The 22,924-nt window shown below is 44.4% G+C and overlaps 2 protein-coding genes and 1 long non-coding RNA gene across 5 annotated transcripts; all 3 read left to right on the top strand.

The window, feature by feature from the left end:
- The first annotated feature begins 164 nt into the window (after positions 1-164).
- On the top strand, positions 165-5,169 carry LOC112896509. Of its 2 annotated transcripts, XR_003229488.1 has the most exons (8): positions 165-374; positions 1,178-1,369; positions 1,727-1,842; positions 2,317-2,404; positions 2,684-3,478; positions 4,177-4,295; positions 4,575-4,724; positions 5,101-5,169. It is a non-coding gene; the product is annotated as an uncharacterized LOC112896509 (long non-coding RNA). The 2 variants fall into 2 exon arrangements; XR_003229489.1 differs by lacking the exon at positions 1,178-1,369 and having other exon boundaries at positions 167-374.
- Positions 5,170-7,150: 1,981 nt separating this feature from the next.
- LOC112896505 (golgin subfamily A member 6-like protein 1) lies at positions 7,151-11,275 on the top strand. 2 transcript variants are annotated; one of them, XM_025964495.1, is made up of 5 exons: positions 7,151-7,575; positions 9,280-9,904; positions 10,013-10,229; positions 10,309-10,560; positions 10,644-11,275. In XM_025964495.1, exons 1-5 carry the CDS (start codon positions 7,182-7,184, stop codon positions 11,190-11,192), a joined length of 2,037 nt encoding a protein of 678 aa, XP_025820280.1. In that variant the 5' UTR covers positions 7,151-7,181; the 3' UTR covers positions 11,193-11,275. The 2 variants fall into 2 exon arrangements, with proteins under 2 accessions (XP_025820280.1, XP_025820279.1); XM_025964494.1 differs by having other exon boundaries at positions 9,280-9,913.
- A 2,847-nt stretch (positions 11,276-14,122) lies between these two features.
- LOC112897099 (U-box domain-containing protein 39-like) lies at positions 14,123-16,543 on the top strand. The gene has a single exon (XM_025965297.1). It carries the CDS (start codon positions 14,444-14,446, stop codon positions 16,142-16,144), a length of 1,701 nt encoding a protein of 566 aa, XP_025821082.1. The 5' UTR covers positions 14,123-14,443; the 3' UTR covers positions 16,145-16,543.
- The last annotated feature ends 6,381 nt before the right edge of the window (positions 16,544-22,924 follow it).

Below are 22,924 nucleotides of genomic sequence, written 5' to 3'. Positions count from 1 at the left end.
CGACCTGCTCCCGTATGGTCACGGATTGTCCAATACAGAAATATACATGACTTCTTTCCATTAGATGTTCAATGAACTTTGATTGTATTTCAGGACAAACAAAATTTTGAATCAATCATCGCAGAAGTGGTAGCTAGATATAGCAACTACTTCCCGCGATCAGCCGCTGCACATCACTCTCCAGTCCAGAGTGGCTCCGCTGGTCTCTGCTTTTTTATGTCCGGCCAGATGGCCGGGCCCTGCTTCCCGCGCCGCTCGCCCTCTCCGCTCATCAGCCCCCCTCGGCGCCCCGCAGCGCTGCTCCCCCGCCGCGCGGCGGCCTGCCCCGGTACGCGTCGGCCGCCTCTCCGCCGCCCCCGTCCGCCGATTTCGCGGTTAGCCCTTGCTCTCCACCCTGTTTGTTTCGCGGTGATCCCATCCCCTTGTTGTTCCTACTCGTCGTCGTGCTCCGCGTTGAGGCGGGCCAAAACGCCCGTGCTCGTTACCATTTCGCCGGAATTTCTCCGATTCCGGTGAGCCGGCCGGGGAGGCTGCGGCGATCCGCGATCCGAACGGCGCCGCTTTGTTGTTATAAATGCCGGGCGCCCGAGGTTCAGTCTCCCCTGTGGGGGCGATCCCTACCTGGCAGTGGTACCACCCCTTTTGTGCCTCAGCAATCGGCGCTTTGGTTACGGAGGAGCCACTTACTTTCGGCCCACCTTTAATTAGGTATTGAGTTCATTATCCAAATTGGCTGTGCGAGTGTGATCGAGCTAGGCAGTACCGCAGTATCACCCATGTCAATTAAGGGGGGCAGATGAGGTGGTACAGCCGTTCCTACCATCCTGATCCTTGGTTAGCTGGGTCCCTTTGATGTGTAGATTCTCTTTTAGCTTTGTGGGAGGAGTCTTGATTTTGTTATTTGGACCCTTTTGATCTGTAGATTCCTGTTTAGCCCTGTGGGAAGCTGATCTGGATTGTGGATCTGTTCCCACTGTTCTACATGGAATCGCGAAATTGTTGGTACATGCGTGAAATTGTGAAACTGTGGGAGTCTCAAGTATTCTGCTGCAAAATAGTTATGCTGTGAAGCATGAGTAGTATATTTTATGGATTACTGCATGGGCATTATTGAGTTCTTACTCAAAATATAAGATGTTTTGCCTGAAAGTTGCATTAATCCACTTCCACTTTGTAGCTTGAACATCCACTTCGTAGAAACTGCTCTCCTCTACTTGAGAGTGTTCTATTACCTGGCGGAAGTGACTTGAATGTGCATGAATGGAAGGCAGTTCCAGATATCTGGAGGACAGCGGCAGAAAAATATCCTGACCTCATAGCTGTAATAGATCCTTATCATGAACCGCCGACAGAATGGACATATACACACGTACATCTCTGGCTCCAATATGAATCATTGATGCTTGATAATCTAGGATTAAAATGAGAAATCAACGGATATGGGCATTGATAAATGTTTTCATTCTTCCGTTGCTGAATGATCCCCTTTAAAGGAAAAGATAAAAAAAGCCATTATGAATATTTAGAACAAGCATCTGCATGATTTCAGTTTAGATGCACACAAACATGAACAATAATGAGTACTGCTCTATTTGAGTCACATGTTCTCATCACCTACAATTTATTCATCTTCCCTATCACATTTAGAATACACGATCTCATTTATTTCAGAGATTTAATGGCCGCAGATGTATGGTATCTAATTGCTAATTTATGTTCTTATCAGCTTGAACAAGAAATATTGGATTTTTCTCAAGGTCTAAAGGCCATTGGCATTGCTCCAGATGAAAAAGCTAGCTCTTTTAGCTGACAACTCATGTCGGTGGTTAGTTGCAGATCAAGGTAACATACCTTGTTTGTTTTGAGATACGCATTGTGATCCCAATGCTGACATTCCCTTTTATTGTTTCTTTCCTGGTGATAGTTTTTTGGTTATTTATCCTTTCTGATATTTGCTGCTGGAGCGCTAGAAGGTTAGCATTACTGTAGTTGCATTTGGAGTTTATGTGAATTCTATTTCTTCCAAAGCAAAGTAGCAAACATGCCATGGTTGAAGCTCCCACATAGCAATGTGGTAGCTATGACATCTAAGTTTACAGATACTAGTCCACAACTATCAGCTTGGGCTTGATTTTTCAAATAGATAAAGATGTGCTCTAAGGCCGTAAAACACAATGCTATTTACATTTTTATGATTTTATCTGCTTAACTATGTGTTTACTATTTTTAGTCAGTTATCTAGATGGTTTCATTTAACTACTGTCCAATACATTCATTCATCATTGATGATTTTTACTAACAACATATGATATACAGGAATCATGGCTACTGGTGCAATCAATGTTGTTAGATGAACAAGATCTCTTGATGAAGAATTGTTTCAAATATACATTCATTCAGAAAGGTGAGTTTTACTGAATTGTTTTTTAAAATAAATTTCAATTAAACCAAATTGGACTTTTACATAGTTGATATCATATAGGGTTAGAGCCGTAGGAATTCCAGTCTGACATGTCATTAAATGAAGTTCTGGTCCTTATCTACGTCAACCCAGATGGTTTTACGAGACTTCAACCCTCAAATTCTCTTGTAGCAGTTGTAAATGGAAAGAAGCTCTATAAATGACCATTCGTTTCAAAATGCCTTACTGAGTTCTTCCATTGATTCTACTTCATGTTTTCAGGGGACATGCAACTCTGGGTGCAAGTTTGGCGTTCTCCCTCACTCCCTCTACATAAGAACTGGATGAGCTACATCGGGTCAAATAGTCCACCTTCTCCCTCTTAATGAAAAACGTGCTCAGGCACGGTCGAAAAAAAGAAAAATTGTCCACCTTTTATATTATATTAGACCTATTTCAGCATGCGACTCTGCTTGCATTTTGGTATCTATGGTAGGAAAAGTATTTGTGATGGGCTATTATTATCATATACTTGATCACCGGAAATTCGATTACAAGAAATACATATGCCATATATGTTCACTGGATTGTTTCATCTTGAACTTTACAATGGAACACATCATCACCGGTTGCTTGCGGAATCAAAGTATCATTGTATTGCGCAGCATATAGATATGCGAGTGAAGCGCATTCCTTCATCAAACTTGATAAATTTTTTATCATATGAACTCTGGAAACGTAGACAGAGAGATGACAGTACTAGGAGTGGTTTTAGATTCTGCATAATAATATTCAGTGCACATATATTTCTTTTACTTTCATGCCGTGATTATGAATTTATTGTTTTTCCCATCACAGCATTGCACTTGTTGTGGACAGTCCTCAATTCTTTAACCGGCTTGCAGAATCTTTCATATCAAGGATTAATGCAAGATTCATTGTGCTACTTTGGGAGTTTGGGGTGACAAATCATGCATAGATAGCAAAGCTGTGAAGGATATACCACTTTATGACTACAAGGATATGACTAAACTGGTCGGGAGAGTCGTAATGCTCTGCTTCTTTCTGGCCACCAAGGTAACTTTGTGTGATATCATAAATGAAAATCATCTGATTGTGCAGTTTCTTTAAGAATTGTGGTTTTTGACTTTTGTCAACATGTTCTTAGGTCATTTGGCTATTTCTAGCGGTAAAGGACAACAAATTCCTAAGATATGTTGTCCTGCAATATTCTCGTTATGTGATGGCATCACACCTCATAACATAAGCATCCCATACTGTACCACTTACAGCTGCCCTGTAATATTTAGGATGCATTGTCCTTTCCAGATCTCTGATTTAATGCTTGACTTGATCATTTAGTCATATCAAGAGCTTAAAAAATAACTTCTTTCTGCATTAATCCAAGCTTATTCTTACTAAGCGGTATTTATTTGAAATATGTTGATTTAAATAAGAGCACTTACACTTCTTTCTTTGTTTGAAATTTAGAAAAATAAATGAAAAACCTCACCCATCTTTTAGTTCTTCAGAAAATTTTTCTTCAACAAAATAATACTGCTGTATCATGCAATAGATTGAATTACATTCTTCATAATTTCTTTCTTTTCTTCAATGATACTGCTATATCATGCAGTAAACGATTATGCCTGTACAATTAGCAATGCATGAAAAATGCATGCTCAATACTTCCTGGTAGTCAATCTGCACCACATATACAGTTGCTTTTACACAACTATTGGCTAGACTATGAATTGTTGTTTCTCATTTGTCAGGTCAGCAAGAAATCTTTGAAACTATTACTCAAGAAGATGTGGCAACACTAATATATACTAGTGGAACAGGTGGCACACCAAAAGGCGTAATGCTGACCCACCAAAATCTCTTGCATCAGGTAAAGACAAACTCTCAATTTTAACCACAATCGTTAAGTGATGGTATGCTGCCTTGTGTAATAGGCACTATTTTGTTTCGTTATCTCGATGTGATTTCCTAATCGGTTAATCCTTATGATATCAGTATAGGCAGTTATGCTTAATATTATGTTTTTTTCCTGGATTTCCTATAAACATAAATATTCAAGTGCCCTGTAAAAAATTCCAACCAAACTGCTAAGGTTTTCTGTTTGATATATTCCTCATTTATACATGTTTTATGCTGATATGTTCCACAGATAAAGAATTTGTGGGACATTGTACCAGCAGAACCTGGTGATAGGTTCCTAAGCATGCTTCCACCATGGCATGCTTATGAGCGTGCTTGTGAGTACTTCATCTTCACTTACGGAATCCAGCAAGTTTACACTGCCGTCAAGTATATGAAGGTACGGTTTTTGCATATTCCAACATAAATTACCTAGCTATATTTGGTCTTTGCATTAAGCACTTTATAATGTTATTAAGGACGATTACTATAGTTAGCTTCCATATAAATCACCTATTATTATTGTCATTGAGAAATTCATGCGGTCTTATACTATATTTGTGTGCTCAGATGCATGACTAATGCTATAATATTCTTCATCAGCTTACTACAAGCTGCAAAATGAGTCAGATCTTGTATTGGCATGCAGCAGTCTGCAGAACTCCATTCTGCACTTCTATCTGTGTTGTTGTTTACTAGTTTTATTGTCTATCTGTTGCAAAAGATGCTGAAGTTCCTTAGGGCATTTTGACATCTTCTTCTATTTTCTTTGATAGGAAGATTTGCAGTGTTACCAACCTCACTATATTATATCAGTATCGCTGGTCTATGAAACTTTGTACAGGTTTGTTTTTCTACTTCTCCATCCTCTCTTTTTTTGTCCTATGTTTTATAATCTGTCTGGACGCACTTTCAAAAACGTGCCCATCAGTATATTAAAAAATATCAATGTTTGACATACGAAAAACAGTTTGTGATTCAACTAGGGAAAGTCATTATCAGAAACTGTGCAATGTTATTGCTATTGCATTGTACTTGTATTTGTCAAAAATTATCTCTCATACTTTTGTTGTGACAAGATTATATTTGGATACTGCTATGGTAAACAGATTATTAACCTTCGTAGTTATGAAATTCCTTCATTTGTTCTCTGCATAGGATCAACGGTGTCTCGGTACCATGATTGTTCCCAACAATGATGAAGTTCTGGCAGAAGCAAAAAGGAAGTCCCTCGTTGATGAGAATGGCGAAGTAGCGAAAAATAAGGTCATGAATATGCTATATGATGAGCTGAGAACCTGGTAAGAGTTGCCTGATCTGTTGTTGTTTTTCTCATTCTGCTGCCCTCTTCTTACTGCTGGGAATCTTAAAACATCGGTGAACAGAACTAAAAATGTGGTACATGCAATTCTGTTGGTTTGATCGGGAGATAGTTACAGCCATACATGGGTTTTTGGGACGATGTCATTCTTTGTGTGCACTGACACAATTTCATTATAGTAATTTGATGTATGATGTGGCTATTTGGCGCTTATCGCAGTTAAATCAGAGGAGGCATTGAATTATTTTGCCAATAAATTTCAGGACCACACATTGCTCTTTCCGCTTCGGCCCTATCATGATTGTCGACGAACCGTTTACAGTAAGTTTTCACTCGTATTTATACTCAAGAAGTTATCTTTCTTGCAAGCTTGACATTATTTTCTGTTCAGATTGACAATGCACTGTTGACACCCACCATGAAACTAAGACGGACAAAGTGACAGCAAAATACCAAACAGAGATCAAATCGCTGTTCAAGTGAGATATGGAGGATTCGTGCGTGTGAGTGCAGACAGCAACTGCAACATGAAATTGAGAGGATATAGAGAGAACGATGCGTCCATCTGCCTAAAACAAGGCTGTTGCATTTAATAAATAGATGCAAGACTTTTTTCAAAACTCAGGATTGCTAATCTTTTTGCAATCGAACATGTGTATTAAGACATCTAAAGAGACAAACCATGTGGACTAAGTCGAGATGCACTGACAGCACCGACGGTCAGGTTGGAGGGCCGGCGGTGCCAGCAGGCGCCGCAGCGACATTGACAAAGACGGCGGCGAGGATATCACAACGGCCGCATTGAACAGCCCGCAAAGCAGCTTCCGGCAACTGCTGCCACCCGCCGCCGCAGCTCCGCCCTCGTCCTCCTCGTCGCTGTCGGACTGGCCCGAGCTGTAGCCGCCGTCTCCATCCTCGGCCTCCCCGTTTGTGCTTATCATCATCGGCGCCGGCCCCTTCGTCGTCTGGCTCTGGCACTCCCCGGCGGTCAGGGAGGTGCTCGCCTCGCGGTTGGCCGGCGGCGGCGGCTTCTTCTGCTCCTTGTTGCGCTCCACCCGCGCCTGCTTGTACTCGCGATCGTGCCTCGCAGCGTCGCCGCCGACCCCGCTGCTCTCCGGCTCGCCGCTGGCCACGGCCTGCCGCTTGTCCCCGGCGGCTGGCCCCTTGCCCCTGGCCTTCCCGTCGTCAAGTCTCTGCTCGACGGCCGCCGCCTCGCTGTGGCCGGGATCGTTGTCGGAGAGGAGAGCCCACATGTTGGCGCTCGCCTTGATACTGCCGCCTCCCGCCATCTCGCCGCCGGTCGTCGATCCGCGTATCCCGAGGTCGCAGCAGCAGCGACGTTTACGATGTCGAGCGTGTCGATCAGGCTGCAGCCTGGTTACTGGCTTATAGTCGGTGGGCGACATCTGCGTGTATAGTTGGTATACGTAATACAGACACGACTCTAATGAAGCAGGGAACCATGCTATCGCAACGCGATGTCGCCGATCTCGACACGAACTCTGACAAGGTCCAGGGCAACGTTTTCTTTTGGCGATGCCCCTCCGCGCCGGACGCCGATCCAACAGGGGCGTCCCGGTTCCTGGCCCTTTAAAACGCGTCGCACACCACGCCACCCGTCCACCAACCAACCAGCCCACCATTCGGATCGTCCAATCGAGAGCCCGCAGCGCCGCCTTCTCGAGTCTGACCAGGGCTCGCCACGAGGGTTTAGCTACTTGCGCCGCCGCCGCCGCAATGGTCACCTGCAACTTCGACCTGCTGGAGCTCGCGGACGGCGAGTCCGGGGAGGCCGCTATCTCCGTCGTCGTCGGCAAGAAGAAGACCGAGGCAGCCGCTGCCAAGCTCGCCGACGCCGCCGACCCCGTCGAGACGGCCGCCCACGGGAAGCCCAAATACTCCTACTTCACCAAGCTGCAGCACGATAATGGTATGCATCGATCCTCCTCCCCGTCGTCTTGTCCTCTTAATCTTATCTAGATCACATTAGATTAGACGATCGCTCGTGGTGACTTGCTTGCTCGCTGGTAGATGAAATTTTGAGATATTTAAGTGAGCTTAACATGCTAGAAAATTAGTACTACTAATGAGTTTCGTGGCCAGCCAAATTGGTTGATTCAGAGATGACTCAATGTTGCCGATTGACAAGTGTAAACACGTCACACGTGCAAGTTTCACCCCCCTGCAAATTGAGCCATCGATCATGCATAGACGAATTTAATTTCGGATGTGGGTGGCCTAATGGTGCAAAAAATACACTCAAACAATTGAGTTCATTAGTGTGATTAGTTTTCTTACTATTGCAAATTAGTTAGTTGTATGGTACAGTGTCATAGAGTCATTTATATGATCTGTTGCGATCTTGTATATAGAAAAATGAATGCACCAACCTACTTAGTTTTCTGTTCTGCTGTTTTCTGCAGTACGCTCAATTTGTTTCAATCACCTTGCATGGCATGTAAGCATGGCAATTTCAGATATAGCATGTTTTCCGGATAGCACATATGTCAATATGACAAGTCTTATCTAAACTCTGATTTTTTTTCCATGCTCATAGAGTACAAAAGAAAAGAAATTAATGTTAGAAGACCAAAGCATCTTCAGTCATATTCTCTTTAACTTGGTTTTGAAACTATTTGTAAACCTTATCATGATCTGATAAAATTTTGTCAGTTTCCATGGCTGTAAACAAAAAAAATGTGATGCAAATGCTTGACATGAAGTGTTCAGTATGGCAAAAAAAAAATGTTATGAAAACGGATGTACGTTATTTTCTTATTTGTAGATGAATGCATATTTTTAATTATAATTCTGTTACCATATCAGCGTATAGCAGGCATCTGCCCCAAAGTAAGTAACTTTCTATTATTTTTTCTGTAAACAACTAAATGAAGTTAACATTTGGTACCTAAAGCTGAAATATAAAGGGAGAATGTAACCACTGGTAAAGCACATGAACATAAGTAAGAGCACAAAGTTATTTATGTTTCTTTGGTGAAATTAGCATTATATTATTGCATACCAAAACAACTGTTGTAATCATTAAAGTGGATCGCAGTACGTACTTAAGTTCTTATGTCATTATGGACGGTTTCTAAATTTTTTGTCTATTGGATTTTAGTTTGGTGGTGATTTAGATTTGTTTTCCAAAACAAGAGATTTTAAACACGTGCGTGGGCACGTGCACTCTACTAGTCTTATCGAGATTAGATTAGATTAGATGATCGCTCACGCTGGGTTGTTTGTCATGTGGATAGAGATTAGTGTAGATCCATTTTTACAATCATTGTTCAATCTCTTATATGTTCGATCCGTTTGTCAATCTATGCGTGTTGTCATGTCATGTGGTGGTCCAAATCTTTATAAATTACTAGCTAGTTATAATTATATGATATGATTTCTTATTTCGATCTTGTTCAATTATTTCTAGTCTTATATGCTATTGTATTCGCGTGATGTATTCTTGCCATTTATGTCGATTGTCATATTCAGTTACCTTTTATGCCACTATTACTGATTGGTAGATCGACTTTGTTATGTTTTGGTAATTATAATCTCTGTGTGTATCAAGTTATTAGTTTTCACGTGTGATTTGGTTCCTATCTCAACCCGCCATGTTCTTGTTGGATGCTAGGTGTAACAAAGTGTCAGCAAGAGCTGAAAAGGTTGAGGGAGGTTCTAATAAAACTGAGGGAGGAGGAAACAAAGTTGAAGGAGAAGCAAGGGAATGAAGACCGTATCAAGGATTTGTTCGAGGAGCAAAGGAGACTGAGGCAGGAGCAGAGGAAACTGAGGATCGAGGAAGCCATATTAGTGCCTCAAAGAAAAGCTTTCTACGAGGAGCATAACATTCCTTTGGAGGAGGATGAGAGGAAGAAACTCAACAATTCCAATTTTACCAATGCAGAATCTGGCAGCAATTATGAAGGCGTTAATGGCAATATCTACAACAATAATGATGGTGGCAACTGTGGGGACAATGACCAGATGTGTGATGGTGGTGAGCACTACTCATATGGACATAATGAGAGGCAGGTTGAGAGAGTTCAGGGTAAATACAACAATGGTGAGAGGCAGGGAAATCGTCAAGGCCAGCCCAGGATGAAGAAGGTGTATGTGCGCAAGGTGAAGGCATCCTCTGATGCTGGAACAGAGGCTGAGGAAAGGCCTGAAGAGAATGTAGTGTGTGCTAGCGCGACAGATCAAAAGGAGGCCAATGCTGATAATGGCGATGCCGTGCCTGCTTCGGAATCAGACAAGTCTGTTGGGTAACTTCTAATATTTTGCTGTACAAATTCTCCAGATATCTCCTCACATAGATGTGAGTTTTTTGTTTGAAACTTATCAATGTTACGCTTTATTGGCAGGGGTGCTACCAAAGATGGTCCTCACAACGGACAAGGTGCCAGCACCGGAGAAAGGACAATTTTTCGAAAGGAGAGACTCAATGGCTCTGAGAAGAGGAAGAAGAAAAATGCTAAGAAAAGCAGCGGCAGTGAGACGGAGAAGGCAAAGAAGCAAGATTTTGAGGTAGATGGTTCGAAGAAACAGATTGAAAAGCAACCACTGGAAGAAGAGAAAAAGGTAATGCCTCGCTGATAGCCATGCAATTTCGTTCAATTGTTGCTTGCCGTGTGTTTTCTGACCTTCATAATTTGATTAGACCCTTGCTGAGTATGAGAGGATGCGTGAGGAGACAAAGAAGTTCTCAGAGACCTTAAAAACTGAGGTGAGGAAGGTCACTGCTGAAGAATTTAAGGGCCTGCAGATGTTGGCAAAAAAGAAGCTGGATCATGAGGAAGCAATCATGAAGGCAGAAAAGGCTCAGCCCAAGGTTAAGGATGCTAGCAAGAAGGAAGAAACGGTTGAGGCAGATGGAAAGGAGACCACTGCAAAGGATGCTAAACCTAAGAAGGTATAAGAATTTTCTTAAAATATTGTAGTTCAGTGCCAACTTGATGTGTTGTATATAATCTAATCTTTATCATCTGTTTTCAGGTTACTGTCCCCCGCCAAAACCTTGGGTTCAGACCGCCAAAGCGTGTCTCTTATGACCATGAAGATGGCTCTTCTGTTCGTGGTCGCTTCAATGGCCCTTTTCAGGGTGGCAGCCGTGACAACAGCACCAAGAACGAAGCTGCCATCCAAAATGGCAATGGTGCGTCAAGGGTCTACAATGGCCGAGGCGACGACGCTCCGAGGGGCGACTACTCCAGTCGCCGCAACGAGTACAAAATGGGCAACGATGGCTATGGCTACGGCAGGGGCAACGGCGGTTACCAAGGCAATGGAGGCTTCCAGCAGCAGGGTGGCAATGTTGGTAGATACCAACAGGAGCGCGCTGGTAATGGTGGCTACTACCCGCAGCGGCAGAGGCAGGCAGCCAATGATAGGTACCGGGAGTGCAGCAATTCTGCGCCGGCGCTGGACGTCGAGGATGTGTCCAAGTTCCCTGCGCTGTCTGAACCCACCTCGGCTCGATCTGCTGCACCGGCCCCTGTACCCGCGTCAGCCCCGGCTGAGGTTTCTGCTCCGGCTTCAGCTTAACTCTTCAGATTAGTTTCCCTTTTAATTTTAGGTGAGAGATGGACAGATGAACGTGAGGAAAGTCTTATGAAATTTTGTAACAGATAATTTACAGTTTTATTCAGTTCAGTAAATTTCATCTTTGTTGATTTAAATTTGTGCGGTTTGATACACCTCTCGGTAGCAGCTATTTTTTTTATTTAATTTTTCAATTTGGTCTCTCTCGCGTGCACGAAAGCATTTCTTAAAATTTAAAGATTTAGTATATTGGTATGATTCTATTTTTTAAAAGAAAATACTCTTTGGCAATGGTAAGTTGGAAGCTTACACTAAAATTTGAGTGATGGGCAAGATACACTGTATATAACATGCTTTGGATACAACTTGAAGCGGCATCGACCTTACTTTTGTGGATGCAGAGTGCGCCTTTGGGTGTGTTCGTATCCTGGGGTCTAAAGTTTAGAGGGGTCACATCAAAGAGAATCTTATCATTTAGAGATATTAAATAAAGTCTAAATACAAAACTAATTGCAGAACCCCAGGTCTAATTCGCGAGACGAATCTAATGAGGTATATTAGTCCATGATTAGCAGATGATTACTGTAGCATCACTGTGGCAAATTATAGATTAATTAGGCTCATTAAATTTGTCTCGTGAATTAGCATCCATCTGTGCAAAAAATTTTATAATTAGACTTTATTTAATACTTCTAAATAACAAGATTCTCTTTGATGTGATAGGTCTAAAATTTAGAGCGTAGGAAACGAACACACCCTTTGTGTTCTTTTTGTTGGCCTTGTACCTGTTTCGGCTACTCGAGAACTGGAGGCCAACCTTGCGCTAGCTTGGCCGATCGAGTGACCTGGCTGCTTTGCAATACCTGCGCGGATTTGTGCTCTTCAGATCATACGGTGGAGACCAATCCATATCATTACCTAAACGCAGAGTGTCTGGGAACCGTACGCGCCGTGCCGGGTTCGTGACGACGCTGTTTCTGCTGGTACGGTCGGACACACAGGCTCCACCTTCCTTGGAAGCGATGATCTCATCCGACCTGTTGTGCACAGAGCTCTCATCATCTGAAGGTGGGTCTCAGCTGCTTCCTAACAATTTCTTATTGACCTCGCGCACCATGCTCTGAACCGAAGCTTTCCATCCAAGCACGTCGCTGGGCACGGATGGATCCTGCTGTCTGGACCGGGGCATCTGGCAAAGCTTGCCGCTTTTGCCTGATGGTCTCTTTTCCCACCGCCTTTTCTTCCCGGGATGGGATCTCCACAGCCCCCCACAACGCTTGAAATCATCGTGCTCGGGAGAAAGATTATGTTTACCACGACCACGTTCAAGTTAAAGCGCACGCACTTGCCTGCTAGTGGAATGATTTGTATATCTGGCCAGGATCATGGCAGGCTCTGAACACTGCGAGCTGTGATCTGAAGAGTTTATACTATACCGGATCTTAGTGCACCCAGCAGGTAGCCACCACTTTGCGTTCATCAGATTCAGTTCGAAATATTAGACTACCTCTTTCCTTGTACTCTCACAAAACACCCTGCAAGTACCGGTAGTACTGAAGAAAGGGGCCAGCAGCAGACATGTGCGCCTCTCGCTTTTGACAGGTGAAAATCGGAGGAGAAGCACCAAGCTTATGCGCGTGCCATCCTATATACTGTTGAGAAATAGAGCATCTGAACCATGGAGCTGTGATGCGCGGTAGTGTTAAACAGTTGCAGCTGCATGCTCACGGACATGAGCCTGCAGGGCTCAGCTCAGCCGAGCTCAGTTTAGTACATGCCAATTTTGCCAGGACGCCGTCAGCCGTTTGCAGCTTCCAGAACATTTGATGGCCGGGAGTGGAGTATGTAGGACAAGATCTCACACAGCACGCACAGGTAGGGTGCTCTCGTCTCGCATGCGGCGTCACACTCTTGACAGAGTGATAGGCAGCCTGCATCGTATCTGCAAGAACCGTAGCTAAGCACCAGATTTGCCAGGTAACGAGCAGCTCTGAACCGGACGCGAGGCGCACATCACGCCAGATCAACCAGATAAGCGAACACGCTAACTTTTTGTAAGCTTATTGGCTACTACTGACAAACCCACAACAATGTCACAAGATAGTGCATCGAAAAATATAGCGAGTCAGAACTTAGTAACCGATCTCGCTCGTGTTAGGTCGCTATTCGTTGTGTTGATAGCTTAAGCTCAGGTGACAAGGGGGAGTTTAAATGGCAATAAGAATGTGTGAGGGAGGAGGGAGGGGTTCATCGAAGGGATGAAGAGTTATGTTTTTTTGAAAGAGTTAGGTTTTATTTGAAGAATGCGTCAATTATTTGAATCTATTTTTTTTTCCTTGTAGTCACACATACTATTTTTAATAATGAAATACAAATAACTTCAACTAGAGCACAAAATAAATAGGTTACACTTTTAGAAGATTTTTGGTACCAGTTTCATATTCCTTTTATTTTAAAAAAATTACTTTTGAATTTTCTAGATCAAACCAAAATTTTCTAAATTTCAAAAAGAAAAAAAGAAAAACTATATTTGAAACCACTCAAGGGATTAAATTTGTCCGTTTTTAACTGTTGGATGGTGTTTCATATCCGATTTGTAGTTAAAGATTAAAAACTAACTTTGTGTTAGTTGGAGGGTGGAAATTGAACTTAAATAAGAATAACTTTTTTAAATTTCGCTATTGGAAATTTAGAACTGCTACGTGTCATTAGTCACCACGACACTAATCCAGTACCATTACTGATATCTCACTATTTTTATTAACTCTCAAGATATAGAGTTGTTGGATCTACATCTAACGCCTAGTTAAAGATGATGAAACTCCATGAAATTTGAGGCCATGGTTGCTTAGCCGGATCCTCCACCCCCGACAAAAAGACGAGGTAAACGACCGGCGCCAGCTTTCCTCCCGCGCGACGGCGACGCGGTTGCGTCCGTCCATCCGTAACGCTCCATTGCTCCGGTGCCCCACCGCAGCCACGGCAGCCCCCCTCCGCCGCAGCCTTCCGCCCGCGTCGGGCAGCCTAACGAACTAACCGCTCGTCGCTTCACGGCTAAGCCACCGCCTCTCCCTCGCAATATTTAACCGCCCAGGAAAAGCCCCTCCACTCTCCACTCCCCAGCGAGCGAGCGAGCCAGCCGGCCAAAGTTGCCGAGCCCCGAGCCAAAAGCAGCAGCCATTATTGGCGCTGCGCCACCTAAAGGCGGCCGCTGCTTTGCTGCTCAAAAGCTCCGGCGCCGGCGACGCGGCCAGATGGGTGCCGACCGCGCGCGGCGCTGGAAGCTGCTGCCCTTCCGGTCCCTGTCCCTGCCGCCGCCGGCGGCGGCGTCCAAGGCGAAAAACAGGCCGCCCGACGTCCCTGTCCCTCCGTCCCCGGCGAGGAAGGAGGCGCAAGAGGAGGTGCCGGCGGAGTTCCTGTGCCCGATCCTGGGCGCGCCCATGACGGACCCAGTCATCCTGCCGTCGGGCCGGACGTACGAGCGCGCGTGCGTCCGGGCCTGCGCCGAGCTGGGGCTCTCGCTCGCACCGGACGGAGTGGTGGCGGCCGAAGGGAGCACGCCGGGCGGTGGTGTTGCCGTCGCCATACCCAACGACGCGCTCCGGGCGGCCGTCCGGACGTGGTGCGCGCGCACCGGCCGCGCGGCGCCCGTGGCGCCTCCTGCCGAGGAGGCGAGGGAGGCCGTGCTCCGCGCGGTGCCGGTGGCGCGGGCGCCGGCGAGGTCGGCGTCCAACCTGTCGTGCTCGTCAGAGGGGGCGTCCGCTGCGTCGACGTCGTCGTCGTCGACGTCAGGTAGGTCGTCGAGGGAGATGGCCGCGGCTGAGGTGGAGGTGGTGCGCGGCGGGAAGGCGGCGCCGAAAGAGAAAGAGAAAGAGAGAGAGAAAGAGAAAGAAGAGGAGCCGGCGCGTGTCGCTGACGCCGAGGAGGAGGCGGTGGCGAAGGCGGTGGAGGCGGGGGACGAGAGGGAGGTGGAGGCGGCGATGGCTGCGCTGCGGCGCGCCACGCGGGAGGGCGCGGAGAGGCGGCGCGCGCTCTGCGTGCCGCGCCTCCTCGCGGCGCTTCGGCGGGTGCTGCTCTCCTCGCGCCACACCGCCCCGGCGCGCGCCGACGCCGCCGCGGCGCTGGCGAACCTCTCGCTGGAGCCGGAGAACAGGGTGCTCATCGTGCGCGCGGGCGCCGTGCCGGCGCTCGTCGACGCCATCGCCTCCGCCGCCGCGCCGCCGGAGGCGCGCGAGCACGCGGCCGGCGCGCTCTTCGGCCTGGCGCTCCACGAGGGCAACCGCGCGGCCATCGGCGTGCTCGGGGCCGTGCCGCCGCTCCTCGCGGTCCTCGCGGGCCGCGACCACGCCCCGCGAGCGCGCCGCGACGCCGGGATGGCGCTGTACCACCTCTCCCTCGCCGCCGTGAACCAGTCCAAGCTCGCGCGCGCCCCGGGCGCATCCAGGAGCCTGCTCTCCGTCGCATCGGACGACGCCGAGCCGGCGCCCATCCGCAGGCTGGCGCTCATGGTGGTCTGCAACGTGGCCGCCTGCGCGGAGGGCCGCGCCGCGCTGATGGACGCGGGCGCCGTGGCGACGGCGTCCGGCATCCTGTCAGACGACGGATCCCGCAACTCGGAGCTGCAGGAATGGTGTGTCGCGGCATTGTACGCCATGAGCAGGGGCAGCCCGCGGTTCCGGGGGCTCGCCAGGGCGGCGGGCGCAGACCGGCCGCTGATGCTCATCGCCGAGCAGGCGAGCCCCGGCGTTCACAAGGAGATGGCGCAGACGGCGCTGCGCACAATGCTGGGCCTGGCCGACAACAGCGATGACGACCAGATCTCGAACTCCAGGAACAACGAGGGCAATCATGGCGGCGGCAAGCAGCCTCAGCGCCGGCGCGTGGCTAGCTGGAGCGCTCCGCCAGCCGCGACGCCGACAAGCTCTCATCAGTGGCGATCCGTGTGCATCGATTAATTGCCATTCATCTGCTACATGATGCTGTGAGACATGCTTTGTTCATCGCGTTGAAAATCTTTCAGTGCTTTCTTCTTCTTGGTCTGTCATTTTGGATGAATGGTGCAGTGAGTTGGAGATGAAACTAGAGACAGTTGTGCAGATGGTATGTAGTGCAGTTTGTGTGCGCTTTGTACTCTGTAATGTACCGCTATATACTGTACTGTACTGCTATTTTGTTCTTGTTACGACAGCCAAACTGTACATAGGTTGTTGCTTGCAAGTTCTTGCATGCTCCTTTTTTGTTGTCAATCACATTATTTACGTAGTGCCTTATTTGCAAATGTAAGGAGTATTGTGTTTGCTAATTGCAAATGTTACACATATACAGTATGAAGGTTTACATGGTGAGTTTGGTGATCAACTTTCCCACAAATGACCGGCAGCCTAGAGGGATGGCTTGTATTTGTAACCAGATGATCATAGCAATTTGCTCCTTCACTAAAAGGAAAATACTTGATGCCTTGGACACGTTTTTGTTTCAACTTTTGAAACTTTGACGGCCAATAATTTTCTAAATATTCAGTCCAGGATCATAACAATCGCATACTAACATTAATCTTGGAAGATACTCTTGAGGATATCATGAATCTATTGGATTTGACAATACATTGTGATAGGAAATTTGACAAATACATTGTGACAGGAAATAACCGTCAAAACTGCAGTTTGGAGCATGGGCGGAGCTGGTGGGTGGATAAAGTGGGCCGCGGCCCACCCTGAGTTTGGGCCAAGCGACTTGGATTTTTTTTTAGAAACCGACTTGGAGTTGGATCGGGACTCTGCAGGCCAGCACAGACAGGCGATCGGGATTCCGTTGCCGACTTGCAATGCGAGCGACTCCGACCCGCCAGGCGCCAAACTCCACGAAATTGATTAGCGATCGCGACCCGTTCCCTGCCGCCGTGTCTGCCGCAACTCCTCCCGGCTCCCTCGACCCTCCGTAGATGTGAGGGCGTGAGGCCTGCTGCCACTGCTTCTCACGGTATGATTCCCAATTGTTTGATCCCCAATTGTTTGATCACCGATCTGCAGTAAGTTCGCAATTGTTTGATCCCCAATGAGTCAATTCCCACAGTATGTTATAATTTTATATACTCACTAATTGAAATATTACTCTATTATTTTGTAGATCAGTGTATAAACTATGAAGAGAGATGGGAATATTGCATCTATGTTTCAAAAATTTGCAGCAAAAAAAGGTTCTTCATCTTCGCTTATTTCAAGATCAAGTGAAGACAACACTAATGTAGCGGAAGAAGAACCGGCACCGCCATCACCACCGCCATCGCCGCCACCGGCACCGCCACCATCGCCACCGCTGCCACCGCCGGTTTTTGATCCGGATCGTCTTCCACAAGATCCCGCGGAAAGGTTGCCCATTGTAAGTTATCCTATCAATGACCAAGATGCAGTTCGTAGAGCGTATATCATGAAAGGTCCGTTTCAACCTTATGCACATGAATTTAAGAAAAGAAAAATTGGTACTAGAGATCGATGGTTCAACCTTCTATGGTTTCAGAAATATTATTGGATTGAGTATAGCATTAAGAATGATGCTGCATTTTGCTTTGTGTGCTTCTTGTTCAAGAAAGGAGGGAAAGATAGTCCGTTTACTGTAGGTGGATGGAGAAATTGGAATAGAGATGATGCATTAGATAAACATGTGGGTGATGTTGGTAGTGCGCACAATGCAGCCCAAGAGAGGTATAACTCTTATTTGACTCCTGCCACAGCAATTGATAATAGAATTGTGAGAGTGACTAATGAGGAGAAACGGCTTTACAAAATCAGATTGACTTATTCACTTAGATGTTTGAGGTTTCTTTTGAATCAAGGATTGGCATTCCATGGCCATGATGAAAGTGAAGAGTCTAGGAATAGAGAAAATTTTCTAGAGCTTTTAAAATGGCTTGCATCAAATTATGAAGAGGTGGATAAGGTTGTTTTGAAGAATGCTCCAGCTAATTGTACCTTGACTAGTCCAGAAATACTGAAGGAGATTATTCAATCTTGTGCAATTGAAACTAGGAGAAAAATTATTGAGGAGCTTGGTGCTAACCACTATGCAATTTTAGCTGATGAGGCAAGTGATGTTTCACATAAACAACAATTAGCTCTTTGTTTGCGTTATGTTGATAAGATGGGAAGACCGGTTGAACACTTCCTTGGACTTGCACATTTAGAAGATACTACTTCTTTATCACTAAAGGAAGCAATTCAAAGTTTACTTGTTGGTCAACATTTGACACTAGATCAAATTCGTGGGCAAGGCTATGATGGGGCTAGCAATATGAGAGGAGAAATCAAAGGATTGAAAACATTGTTGTTGAAAGAGTCACCTGCAGCTTATTATGTTCACTGTTTTGCGCATCAGCTACAACTAGTTCTTGTTGGTGTTGCTAAGGGAAATGATGAGTGTGTTTGGTTCTTTGATCAAATGTCTCTCTTGCTTAATATTGTTGGGATTTCATGTAAGCGGCACGACATGCTTCGAAATGTTAATCTTTAGAATATATTGAAAGCAATTGATTCAGGTGAGATCCGTACTGGAAAGGGATTAAATCAAGAGATGGGGCTAGCTAGGCCAGGTGAGACTCGGTGGGGGTCTCATTATAAAACAATTGTCAATATCATTAGTCTTTTTCCAGCCATTCGTGAAGTACTCATAAATCTTGGACGAGATCGTGCACAGAAGAGTGATTGGCCGAAAATAAGCGCTATGGTTTTCATACTAAAATCATTTGATTTCATTTTCAGTGCACACTTGATGCTTACAATTCTTGGATATACAAATGATTTGTCATTGTGCTTGCAACAAAGAGACCAAGATATTCTAAATGCACTATCTCTTGTTAGCGTGGCAAAGAATAGAATTCAACAATTGAGGTTTGATGGGTGGAATGGATTTCTTCAAAAGGTTACTTTATTTTGTAAAAAATATGGCATACATGTTCCTGCAATGGATGATGGTTACGTGCCTTTAGGAAGATCAGCTCGGTTTGTTCCAATCCAAACAAATGATGATCACTTTAGAAGAGAAGTATATATTGGCATCATTGATCGAATTAGTCAAGGGCTTGATACCCGATTTGATGAGGTTAATATGGAGTTGCTCTCTTGTATGGCAGTCTTGAATCCTTCAAACTCATTTGCCTCATTTATTCTGTCAAGGTACTTAGGCTTGCTGAATTTTATCCCAATGATTTTTCGGCCTCGGACTTGCTAAGACTTGAAATGCAACTTCACAACTATATCGATGACATGAGAAGAGAAGATAGCTTCCAAGGCATAAAAAGTATTTGTTGACCTCTCAGTTAAGCTTGTTCAAACAAATAGGCATAATATATATGATTTGGTATACTTGCTTATCAAATTGGTATTGATTTTACTGGTGGCAACGGCGGGTGTTGAAAGAGCATTTTCGGCAATGAATTTTGTCAAGAATAAGTTGAGAAATCGGATGAGTGATACTCTTTTGGATGATTGTCTACTCACTTTCATTGAGCGGGATATTTTCTTGACGTTGAAGGAAGATGATGTTATTGATACTTTTATGGCCATTAGAAGATGGAGGCCCAACAAAGAGAAATAGTTTTTTATAAGATATTATGTATTTATTATATAGTCATATATTGTAAGCTCATATTTGACATTTGTTATAGTGAATAAAGAGAAAAAATTTGTCGGCCCACCCTGTCTCTCAATCCTAGCTCCGCCACTGGTTTGGAGGCTGTGGTTGCCCAAAATGTTTGTGTGTTTGCAGGGAGCAATGTCAAAAGTTTACAGGGAGTAATGTCAAAGCATAAGCCATTGTTTAAGATGATATTGCTGTCTTAATAATGTCAAAGCCTTTTTAGGTTGGTGGGAGGTCAAGAGATCGAAGGTTGGTGATTGAATATCCGGACGAGGGTTCATCATCGAACATTCAAACTGACTCTGAACGCACTCCAACCCTGAACTTTGCTTATCGAGAAACCCTGGGGCGACGGCTGGACCGCTGGGCTGGACCCGCTGTGGCGGCATTGCTTTGTTTGGGATCCAAGAAACAGCTGCTGTTGCAGCTCGCTTGGCTTCTTCAGTTAGTGAGCAGCCTGACTGAAAAAAATTCAGTCATTTGCCATTGGTCAGGTGGCCCTGAAGATAGCTGGTGGGCAAGTGATGTGCATGGTTAATGATAACCCAAGTCTTTATCAGTTCGATTAAAGTCTCAGGTGTCTAGGATACTAAGCATCGCGTGCCAGAAAGTAGTGCTAAAATTAGTGAGCATCAACGACTGAATTTTTCTTGCTGCAACTGGGGGAAGAAGCCACCCTGTTTGGAACAGGATACCTGTAAAGGAAGAACAGCTGCCACTGCCATGACCACTATGTCTGGCCCAACCTGGAGGTGTTCATTCGAGACCATTTTTCTTTTACACAAAAGAAGCTTGAGTTTTGGAACTCCCCTGTTGTTTATACATGTACTATGCATTATCCACGCGAAACCGTGGTGGCAGACAGGAAGCTTCCTATCCTGCAGTGGGCAGAAAAATGGGTCCAGCACAATTACCGGTTTAACTGACATTTCTCTTCTAATTCTGTTAATCTTTTATGAACTAAACCTGATTAGCAATTTGATCTTTTTTTCTAACGAAGCAAAGCATTTACTTGATGCCCTTGATGGCCGTAAGCGGAAAGATTTTTATATTTTTATATTTTTTAATTTCATTTCTAACAAAAATAAATGTCTGATAAAAAATTTCAAAATTTTATATTTTTCTAATTTCATTTATATCTCTCCTGCCGATTGATATGACGAGATTCCCTAAGAAACAAACCTACTGCCAATTGAAATAGCTATAGCCAATTCAATTGGTGAAAGGTTGTCAGGGTGGATCCCAAGCACCTTACGGCCCAATCAAAAGGTTGTATTGCATATTTTTTACAAGGTATTTATAAAAGATTATAACTTTTGCATATGACCTTCGATGGAGATAAAATTTATATGAAAGATGTAGAGCTTGACAAGATTTACAACTTTGTCACCATTTTATCAATTAGAGCCATCTCGGTAAAGAAATAATCAGATTTGTATTTGTCGATCTAAACTTTATATCAATTATTTTGGTATGAAGATGGCTTCATATGAAAAAGGTGTTGAACTATAAACTTGTAGATACCATCGAGCTCTACAAGTTTCATATGAATCTTTGTCCTCATCCAAGGTCATATGCAAAAGTTATGCATTTCTTTTCAAAATACACTGCGTAAAGAAAAATATACTGCCTTTTAATTGGTCTGCGAGGTGGTAGGACCCACATGACAACATATCACCAAGTGAACTGGTGGCAGCTCATTTACGGGCCCACTGTAGGTCTTTAGGTAAATTTAGCCAATTGAATTAGCTATAGCTAATTGAATCGGTAGGTCCAGTTTCCGCAGGTTGAATGGGCGGGAGAGGTATGGATTTGTAAAATTTTTAAATGAGCATTTATTTCTGCTAAAATCGGAATTAAAAAATGTAAAAAATAAAAAAGCTCTTTCCTGACAGCCAGGAGAGAAGGCTAAGAGCCCACGACATAATGGGCCGAGTTGGCCCATGAATAATCATTGAATGATTTTTCCTTCCTGGGTCGGTCCAGCAGCACCTTTCCTTTGCAGCGGGATTTTTCCGTTGGAGAAAAATTCTTTTTACCTTCCTAAACTTTGGGACGAATCCGTGTTTCATTCCTACGTAATAAAACTATCCGTCTGAACTGGCGACGGACATATGAATTTCCTGGCTGGTTTCTCTAAATGGTTTAACTTTTTTCTTTTATATTTATTTTGCCTCAATCTTTAAAAATTCATAGTAAATTACAAAAATTATAAAATAGAAAATTTAATTTTGTTGGACTCCACATGAATAGATCGTGAACATATAATATGATATAATTTAGTAAAAAGAATTTGTTGCACTTTAGATATATATTTTTCTATAATTAATTCATAACTACAATTTTCATGGCCCAATTATGGTGAAATTTTTATGGTGGGCTAATCATTATATGCTTGAGCTGTAGTAAATTTTTTCATGCTCATTTGATCATTTTTGTTTGAGCAACTAAATTCCAAGCTATATTAGAGATTCTTCAGTTTTTCAAGCATACATGATCCAATGAGCATAAATTTTTTGCTATAGCTCAAGCATATAATTATTAGCCACTATAAAAATTTCACCATAATTGGACCATGGAAACTGTAACTATGAATTAAGTACAGAAATATATATATATATAAAAGTACAACAAAATTTGTTTACTAAATTATATCATATCATATCATATGTTCACTGCATAGATCTACTCACGTGGAGTCCAGCAAAATTGACTTTTCCATTTTATAGATTTTTTAGATTTACTATAATTTTTAAATATTCATCCAGTATAAATATAAAATAAAGAAAGCAAAACCACTGAGAGAACCAGCTACGGAGGTCATGTGTTCGGTATTGCAAGTTTATGAAGTCCAGCCGGATAATTTTATTGTCTAGAAAGTGATCGAAATTTTCTTTTCCGTTTCGGACGCGTTCGCTTTGGGCTGAGCCTTCGTTGGCCCACTGTAACCCCGAAAACCCAAATTCCCGTCCCAACGGTCGAGTCGGCGGGGTCATTTCCGTCCAACGCCACCTCCCTAATGGCCCAACCCCAAGATTTTGAAAATCGCGAGCCACGCCGCAAGATACTAAGCCAAGGGAAATCACCAAATCCCCCCAAATTCC

This window comes from Panicum hallii, chromosome 6 (assembly GCF_002211085.1).
Source record: "Panicum hallii strain FIL2 chromosome 6, PHallii_v3.1, whole genome shotgun sequence".
Lineage (NCBI taxonomy): Eukaryota > Viridiplantae > Streptophyta > Magnoliopsida > Poales > Poaceae > Panicum > Panicum hallii.
Note: the sequence above shows the minus strand (reverse complement) of the source record. Positions and strands in the feature narration are given on the sequence as shown.